Source organism: Cavia porcellus, unplaced genomic scaffold (genome assembly GCF_034190915.1).
Source record: "Cavia porcellus strain 051 isolate PalLab524CR breed Dunkin Hartley unplaced genomic scaffold, mCavPor4.1 scaffold_15, whole genome shotgun sequence".
NCBI classification, from domain to species: domain Eukaryota; kingdom Metazoa; phylum Chordata; class Mammalia; order Rodentia; family Caviidae; genus Cavia; species Cavia porcellus.
Genome location: NW_026947498.1, coordinates 71,384,411 through 71,394,001, shown reverse-complemented (window position 1 = coordinate 71,394,001; position 9,591 = coordinate 71,384,411). Strand labels below are relative to the sequence as shown.

At 51.8% G+C, this 9,591-nt stretch overlaps 1 protein-coding gene across 2 annotated transcripts in view; it reads left to right on the top strand.

Annotated features, from left to right (window-relative positions):
* Nucleotides 1–1,022: 1,022 nt before the first annotated feature.
* Nucleotides 1,023–9,591, top strand: part of Heg1 (heart development protein with EGF like domains 1) — a 79,184-nt gene continuing 70,615 nt past the window's right edge. For both annotated transcript variants that reach the window (XR_010039461.1, XM_013146267.2), the window contains exon 1: nt 1,023–1,295. Coding sequence is in view for 1 of the 2 variants with exons in the window: in XM_013146267.2 (XP_013001721.2) it covers nt 1,130–1,295 (166 nt within the window). In the remaining variant the exon portion in view is untranslated. The remainder of the gene's footprint in view (nt 1,296–9,591) is intronic.

Here is a 9,591-nt window from a genome sequence, read left to right as displayed (position 1 = left end):
CCATTTGGAGCCTCCTTTTCTTCACTTACAAATTAAGAGGCTGGCAGTCTTAAAATTCTGCCATTTTATTATTTATTTACTGGGAGGGGAGAGGTCATGAAAGCTTGCAGTCATAAAATTTAGGCATTTAATTACTTACTGGGGGATATGGACACATAAGGAACTTTATTTACTAAGAAAATCCGGGGCTGAGGATTTAGCTCAGCGACATAAGCACCTGCCTTGATCATGAGTTCGATCCCGGTACCGATTTAAAAAAAAAAAAAAGAAAATCTGTTTACACTAAATCTTTGACGCTCTCCCCCAAGCATTCATTTCTCATGCAGTTATGTCCCTGCATTGCTTTGTTCAATTTGCAACCCGAGGCCCTTTTCCTGATTGCATTTGCCCCAGCCCAGCTTGCATTCACAGTTTTCTTTTCCCTGGGCCTATTTGTGTGTCCTGGAGGTGACAGCTCTGCAGAACTCTGGCATAAACCAAAGGCCAAGTTGGGGTGGGAGAGGAAACTGGGCGCAGGAGGATGAAGGAGAGTTTGCAGATTCCCGCCCGGGCCAGAGGATCCCAGGAAGGGGCAGAGGTGGTGCCGGGGGGCCACGTGGACTCAGTCAGGGCAGCGACAGCGCGACGGTGCGGAAGCAGGGCCCAGGCATCGCCGCTCCATCAGCGTAATGGGCAGGTCTAGCGGTGCCACCACAGGCCGAGGACCCGCTTCCGCAGACCTACTGTGCGTCCACGGAGTCGGCCAAGCGGTGTCTTGTTGGCGAAGCCCGGGTTTCCTCGTTTGACTCCCGCAGGCAAAGCGGTGCTCCGAGGCGTGTGCGCGTGGCCGCAGCGCCCCGCCCCGCCCCGCCCCGCCCGCGCCGGCGCCCCCCGCCCGCTCCCCGCCCCCGCCCCCGCCCCGGCCCGCCGCGCGGGGCGGTGATGTCAGCCGGGAGGAGCCGCCAGCCACCCGCCGGCTCCGGAGCGCGGCCCGCCGCGACCGCCCCTCCGCCCCTCCGCCCGCCGCGCCCACAACTTTTGAGGCGGGGAGCGCGCTCGCAGGCTCCGAGCGCTCGCTGCGGCCCCGCCGCGCCCGGCCCGCTCCGCAGCGCCCCGCGCCGGGCATGTGAGCGCGGGCGGCCCCGCCAGCATGGCCTCGCCGCGCGCCGCGCGCTGGCCGCCGCCGCTCCCGCCGCTCCCGCTGCTGCTGCTGCTGCTGCTGCTGCTGCTGCTGCCGCCGCCGCCCGCCAGCCCCGGCCCCAGCCACGCGCCCCGGCGCGGCCGCTCCGGCCGGCTCCCCCGAGGCGCGAGCGCGGGTGAGTGAGAGCGGGCGGTGCGGGCGCGTCCCGGGGCTGCGCCCGGCCCGGGCCCCTCCGCACCCGAGACCCCGCCGAGCGGCGAGCGGGACCCCGAGGGCGGGCCGGAGGGAGGGACGCGCGCCCGGAGGCGGGCTGGGGGTGTGACCGTCGCGCGGTGCCCCCAGCTCTGAGAGAGAACTTGGCTGTCCCTTGGCACCCCGTGTCTCCACCGCCGCCCGCTCCCTTCGAGAAAAAGAAAGCGAGAGACGCCGCAGCTCCTCTCCACCTGGGGGTGATAACTTCCGGCCCCGGCTCCCCAATTCTTCTTTTCCTTCCTCCCAATAGACACAGAATTGGCTTCCCCGGTTAGAGAGCCGGGCTTTCCAGTATAAATAACGGATTCTTAAAAGGTCCTGGAGCTGAGGATGTGAAAAGGACAAAGGATGTAGTTTGAAACCGCATGATCTCCTGGTTCAACCCTAAAAAGTGGAGGAACTTGGGGAAGAGCCGGGAGAGCTTGAGCCTCTCGGAGCAGACGGCCCAGCGCCGCCCCTGAACCTTTCCTTCCCTGCCCGCCCCTGCGAGCTACTCCTTCAGCGGCCCCGAGGGCCAGGCAGAGAGGAACTGACCCCTCTCCCTGTGCCTTTCTCTCTGGCTCCTTTCGCTGGCCTTAAACAAAATGCCAATTCTAACCGTAATGCAGCTGTGGCCCAGGGAATGTCCTCTCCTTTGGTTTAGTTTCTCCATCTGTAAAATGGAAGTGATGGCCCCTGTTCCTCCCACCCTCCCAGCGATGATGTGACAAAACGAAAGTAAACATAATGGAAAGTGCTGTGAACAAAGTCAGCGGCGTGGTGGTGTCCCCTGCGCCTTGTCAGAGACACAGGGCGTACACTCAGGACGTCCTGGAGAGACCTGGTTCCTCTACACAGACACTGATGTAGAGTTTAGATGAAGATTCGTCTCCCTGAATTTCGATTGGGCTGAATTTCTACTATCATATATTTTTTTTTTTCTGGTATTTGAATTAGTGTTCTTGACCCAGCCTAGGAGTGTTTCCTGCGATAAAATAAGAAAAAGCTTTTTTTCCCCCCAGGAAAACCTCAACCCCATATTCAGCCATGCTCCCACCCTTGCAAACTGTCTTGTCTTTGTGAATGTCTAAGCCACTGGCCTAATTTTGAGAAACTGAGGAACAGTAAAGAAGGGAGAGGAGAAAGAAACTTCAAAAGATGTATGAGAGACGGATCCTGCAGTGACTCTGATTTTAGATTTCTTTTTTTTTGTATCAGAGATTGAACTCCTGACCTCACACTCTGAGATGCTTATGCCACTGAGCTAAATCCCTGGCCCTGACTTTTAGATTTTTAACATTGTTTTGTTAAAAATTTTCAGTGCAGGGAATGAAGAAGGTGAAAGAGAACACTGCCTGACTTTTGCAGTAGAAAAGTAACTGAGTGACACTGCATGGTATTTGGTGACATTTCAGAGGGGACATCCCGGAACAGAAGTCGGATGTTCTGGTACTCTGGCTGGCACGCAGGCATCGGTAGCTGAGAGTCTGCTGTGGCCACGGGAGAGGAGAGGAATGCTGCCTTGGGGGGCCGGGTGGGAGGAGGCTGGTACAGGCCTCTTCCTTCCCTGGCTGGGAATCCCCACACATCCCACAGAGTGGGTGTTGAAGACGGAGGGATCATGGGGCACTTGGGTTATAGGAAAATAAGGTAAGAATTAGGGCTTTAACCCAAAGTTTCCTCACAGCCACAGCAGGTAACACTGCAGGTCTTTGCTCCACATCCCCCCTTGATTCATTTGAGGAGATGATTGTGATGGAAGACTTGGGTGTCTGAGATGGCTGAAGAGCCAGGCAAGATCTCTACTTGTTTTTCACCGTGGCTCAAACAGTGTCACTTAAAGAAAACAAAGACACAACACATAAGAAAACCAGCCGTAGGTTACTTTAGTGAGCCCAAGTTTTCTGATACCCTGAGGACTTCCTTGGCCTGTTTGGAGTGGCCATCACACATCACTAGGTACTAGCACGTATTTCACAATGTAGCATAGCATGGTGTCAAGGCTGAAAGGGCCTCCAGGGGTGCCAGCACCCTGACAGATAGTTCCCCTGGCCCTGTGTGCACGTGCTTGTGTTCAGAAGGGTGCTTCTGCTGCTATGGAGCCTGGAGGCCTACAAACAGTGCGCTTTGTCTCAGAGTCTGGGAAACTTCCCACAGCCCCTTCCTGCTGTGGGATACCAGTGGTCAGTGCTTGGCCCTCGTGGCTTGGCCTTTCAGATCCACTATGACTATGTCAGCCGCAGGGACCAGAGTTGTCCTTTTCCTCTGAGTGGGCTGTTTCTAGCCCTGTTTCTCCTGGTGGAGTTCAAGGTTGACTAACTGAACTCCACGTGTGGCGCGTGGGCCTGGTTGGAGTGTAAGTCCATGGAGGTCAGCCCCGTTTGTGAGCCTTGTTAGGCTTTCGCGCCCACCTGCTACTCTGCTCGCTGCTCGGCTAGCATTTACTGCTGGTGTTCACCCAGCCGTGGTAAGCAGGCTGAGACCCAGAGGTTTCCTTTCTCTGTGTGGTTTCCTCCTACTCGGGGCTTCCGAGCCACAGTTCTAAGATGAGTACTAAATTTATATGCTTTGATTTTTTTTCAATCCATAGGCCATGCTTTAATTATGAGATCCACAGATGGGGGGGGGGGTTGAAATGATAATGAAAATCCATGCAGAGAGAAGAGAACTTTCCCACCCAAAGGGGAAATGATGCTGAGTGGCTGATCTGCCAGCTCAAGGAATAATAATCTTAGAAAAATGCAGCTCCCTCGAGTAAAGGAAGCACTTTGAGCCCAGCCCCTTCTGAGCTGTTAAATAGCTGTTGCCTGAATTGCTCTAACTTTGTGGGCCAACTTCGTCATTTTGCTTGACTGCTGCCAGAACCCAGCAAGATACAATGAAAGCCCAGGTTGGGCAAGAGGCAGCCCCTCAGAGAAAAGAGAATAGCTTTCCCCGAGGAATGTGGCCATCTCCTGGTGAAGCGGGGGGCCAGGTTCCCCAAGGCTGTTTGCTCTGATGGAAGGTGTCCCAAGCAAAAAGCCACTGAGGGACAAGTAGGGGACTAAGGTCTCTTAGTGTGCGTGTGTGTGTGTGTGTGTGTGTGTGTGTGTAAAAGCCACATCCCAGTCTTGGTGCAGGCCTGTAATCCCAGCTGTGGGGGGCATAAGACAGGAAGGTTCCAAAATCGAGGTCAGTCTAAGTAATTTAGCAAGAGCCTGTCTCAAAAAGGCCTGGGGATATATAGCTCAGTGGTAGAATGCTTGCTAGGTTTGATCCTCAGCAATGCAGGATGAAGAAAAAAAATGCCACATCCTTTCAACTTTGCAATAACCTGTTTATTGCTTCTCTCTACATACGTGCATTAGCTGAGCCAATACTTCTGCCCGCGGCCGCCTGTGTGAGCAGAGGGAGATGAGGGTGCACCATGCCAGCAGGGCGGTCACTGCCTTCCAGCCCTGGACAGCCAGCTGGGGCAGGAGCCACTGCCCTCCCAGTGATCCCTCTGCTTTCCAGCAGCCTGCCCAGCTGGCTGAGGAAGTGTCCTGGAGTTGACTTGTCCTCGTCCAGAGACACTCGGGACGAAAGCAAAGAACAGATGGCACCTGTGGTTTTGTTTGGTCCTCGCTGCCGCCTTCAGCAGCCTCCCTGTGCCCAGTGTGTCCTCTTGGTCGTGAACAGGTGGTCTTGGCTACAGTGAATGCCTCTTTCTCCAAAGGATCGCAGGGGGCCAAGAGGAAAGAAGGCTCGTTTTGGTCCCTTTTATTCCCTAGCCTTTGAGCGCCTGCGTGGGGTTGGTGCGTTCACATTTCTTAGCCCGTGTGAGCACTGTTTTTGTCTCCCCTCCCGTTGTAGAAATTGGAGTCTGCAAGATTAGGTCTAGAGGAAATGGAAGAGGCGTTTCAAACAGAGTTGACCGAATCCATTTGCTCATTCCACAACACCACAGAGTCTTCTCATCTGTAAAATGGGGCAGAGGTGGTCCTAGATTTCCTTGCTCTTGCCTTTTTATGGAGGTTGGGAAGCACAAGTGGAAGAAGGTGGCACTGGTAATTGGGACAAACTGTGGAGAAATGCTTTATAAAATTTTAATTGGCCAAGTTAAGACATGAAGTCTTTTTACATGTATAAAATGGCATTTTATGTAGATTGTGATTTATGCTCTACTTATATGCTAGTCCATAGGTTACGGATGGGAGCGAAAGCACCATTGATTATGATCCAAACTGAAATGAACTGTGGCATTTCTTAGTGGATTTTCTTCCTGGGAACTTGGGCAGCAGCTGATAAAAGGCAGTTACTAGTTGTCATGAGTACTATTCAGTAGGAGAGATCCTGAGAGCCACTGCTGTTAAAGTCACTTTCTTTTTAGTGTCTGTATTGTCTACTTAATATTCATCTTGTATAGGCAGAAGTGAAGATGTTTCTAGCCTGTCTCTTCTGCCTTTAGAGATGGGTGGGTGTCTCTGTCTGTGTCCCCTGTGACTGACTTATAACTCAGGAAATATGTGCTGAAACCCTCCTACATGTGAGGAGGGGCCAGGTGACACGAGTTTGTGGGTGCATCTGTGATGTCCCTAAGGATCTTACTGGATTGCAAACACCATGCATTAATGATTAGTAACTGAAAAAGTGTTCACAAGGCCACACTGACTAAAGGAATGATGCGGTTAGAGATGGCTGCAGTGTGCAGGACTAGAGAAAGACCTCTTGGGGAAGAAGGAGCCGATTTAGCTTTGGGAGGTGACATGGACATGGGTATATGGTGAGGTAGGAGGTTATTGGCATGAGCGGAATCCCAAATGTTAAAAAGGTCAAAACTTTTTTTTTAAAGGGAATAAAACCCACCAAAACAAAACAATAAAAGTAATCAAAGCAAAGTAGTGAAAATGGTACCGAACTTCAAAGCAGGGTAATAGGAAATCAGCAATGGCTACCATAGTATATTTTGGTGTCTTCATAATAGTTGTCCATTCCATCAGGCATATCAAAACCAAACCAAACCAAACAGAATAAGATCAGTCAAAACATAACATTGAATAAAACAAAACAATAAATTGGAACAAAACAAAAACAACAATACTGTACATTGTTTTCTTCAAAATAGTCTCAGGTTAGGAGACACAAGATAAAATAAAACAGTAAAATGGAACAAAACATTGAATTTCAAAAACAAGACAGGGGGCTGTCCCCACAGTTGACAAAATGAACACTGCCATCCTCCCAGTAGATGCCCAGACCGCCCGCACCAGGCCCGCAGAGTCCACCAAACAATACAAGGACCGTGCTATTCCCATCCCCTCAGTTGCTATCATCTAACCCTGAGTCCTGCAAGTCAATGTGTGGGTGGGGTGCTCTTCTGGTTTTTCAGCCGGCGCGTACCAGCTGGCTCACAGGAAGATGTGGCTTCTCTTCTAGGTGAGGCTCCTTCTGATCAGCATGACAGAGCTTGCTTCATGGGAAGGCATGGTTTTTCTTCTGGTTGAGGGCCTTAGCAATCAGCATAGTGGGGCTTGCTTCGAGGGAAGGCCCAAGACTTTTTAAATGAAGGTGATCAACAGCCTGGAAGCCTGGAGGAGGGGACTTGAGGGTACAAGTTGGGCCCTAGGTAACTATGACTGTCTGGAATTCATTGTGGAGGGCTTTAGAGGCCTGATTAAGGTGTTTGTTTCATGGCATCCACATTGAAGAGCACGTGCCAGCTTTGGAAGAAAGACCAGGTAGTTTGCCACATCATTGTTCATTTGTGTTTGGTGCAAAGGCCAATAAAGATGAACCAGGGAGAGACCCGTCCTCCCTCCAGCCCAGTAGTTACACGGTAGCTAGTGGAATCCTGGAGGCATTGTGCCCATGTCGTGAAGAAGGCTGAAAACGGAATGGACTGAAATGGAGTGGCAGAGATCGGGAAGGAGAGATGAAAGGCTAACCGTAAGACAGTAGAGCAGGAGGCTTGAGGCTGTTGAGCCAGGATGCCTGATGGGGTGTGGAGAGGCGTACCTTGCTCTTTGTGTTAGCTTTTGTGTGTGAGTGTGTGTGTGTGTGAGTGTGTGTGTGTGTGTGTGTGTGTGTGTGTGTGTGTGTTAGCTTTTTGGTGTAAAGACTACTGCTGGTCCCAGTGGAAGAACTGTGCAGAAGCTTAAGAATGTGGAACTAAGCCAGAGAGCAGCCAGGGCCAAATTCAGCCTGGGGAGGCTGGCAGTCCCCGAAGCCACCCAGGAAGAAGAAACCGGCTCTGAGTGGGGAGGAAGAGGCGCCAGTGCCGGGGCGGGAGATAGGCAGATGAGGCCTGCAGAAAGGACGTGAGTTGGATTCTGAGCCGGTTAGCAGGGACCCTCGGGAGGCCAGGCAGGAGTCTGCCCTCCATATGCCGAGCATGGCAGACCGCAGATGGGAGCTTCCCTCCCAGCGGTAAAATTCGGCAGCCAATGACAGAGGGATATCGGAGAGAACCAGAACCTTTGATTCTTGGGCCTAACTTGTCGGTTCCCAGCTTCTTCCATGCCAGGCATTGGCAACACCACTCACCTGGTTACTTAATCCGGAGCCCAGGGGTCACCCTCCATTCTTCTCCTCTCCTCCCCCAGTGTCCTTTTTTAGGGGTGAGGGTGGGGCCCCAGTTCTAGTTGATTCTGTTTCTGAAGTAGTGCCATGCGTTGGCCCTTTCATTTCCACTGCTCTTTTCTGTTCTACTTCTGCCATTCTTGTGCTCTTTTTCTAGGCAGTGCACACAGAAGCCAGAGTTATCTTCTTAAAATGTAATTCAGGTCACTTCCTGCTCAGGCTTAAAAGTCCTCCAAGAGCTTTGCATTGTACTTAGAATGAAAATCCGGCTCTCCTTTTTGGAATATGAAGTTTATAGGTCTGACCCTGCCGCCTCTGCGGCCTCCTCTTGCTCTGTTCCACACTCGTTGCACACACCTGTGCACACCTGTGTCAAAATGAATTCCTTCTTAGAGATCTGGCATAAGGTGTCCCCGTCCCTGTAGCAGGAAGAGCCTGTCAGCGAGGGGACAGCCAGGCACATGGCCGAGGCAGGCCACAGTTGCCTTGCTTTAGGATTGGAAAGCAGGGGGCCTGTGAAAAGGGGGCACACACCTTTTGCTTTGCATTTTAGCTCTTGAACTTCATGAAGCTGTGCTAAGTTTCCTGTTTTATAAAGTCTCTGAGGAAGATGCTGGGGTTGGATGGCATGGCAGGCAGGCAGGCAAGTCTCTGGGTTTGCAGAGAGGACCTAAGAGAGGCTCTGACCTCCCATTTCTGTGTGAGGAAGGAGCCGGTGACAGTGTTGCTTCTGTTAAGTCGACACATTCCTCCTTCCTGTCTCTAGGCTGGCAGGTGAAGGCTAGGGACCAATTCCGTTCTTGGACCTGAAGCAGTCAGATTGGCGGAAGGAGCATCAGGGGTCCCGGAGAGAGGCACCCTGTGGTTTCGTGGGCAGGGCCGTGATTAGTGCGTGTCATGTTAGGCCTGTAGCGAAAACCATTTCCCTTCCTGAGTAACTGTATTAGGAAGAGGTGAAAGAGCTTTAATTTGGGGATGAGTTGTACTTTTATAGCCTCTGGGCCACTGTGATATTTCTTTCTGTCATGTGGTGAAAATTTGGGGGTGGGGGTCATCTTTTACCAGATTGTGGATGCTGGCTTTGCAGTCACAGACCTTGGCTTGGGGATCAAACAGCCGCAGTTCAACATCAACACAGCCATTCGACAGCAGTGGGACTTTCCGTAGGGCATTGAGCCCCTCTTTGCCTTCAGTTTCTCATCTGTCAAATGGACTATTCACAGATGCCCAGAGAGTGTGCTGTCTAACCCCTGTAAAGCAGACTGCTTGGAGCCTCCGCGCCAAAACTCATTAACTTTAGGGCTGTGCTGCTGCTCTCTTAACCAGTGCTTTCTTTTATTGGTCATGGCATTGACGACAACTCTCTTCATTGGTGATGGGACAACTTCCGAACTGGACAGCTCAAGAGCATCTTTCGGGGACCTCTGTGACGTGGTCCTCCTCTTCCCTGGAGTCTTGCCCACTTTGTCCCTTGGTATTCCTTGAACTCACCATCCTTAGCTTTACACATAGAGCAAGAAGAGGCAGATTTGAAGATTTGAAATCAGAGAAACTAAGTGTGACAGCACTCACCTCTGATCATCTGAAACCAAGTGAACACATACAAAGCAGTAAGAGTGAAGCAAAAAGTGTATACGGTGTGGCTACAGAGTAATAGCCATTTGCATTAAAAAAATCACTCAGACCTAGATGTGGTCAGG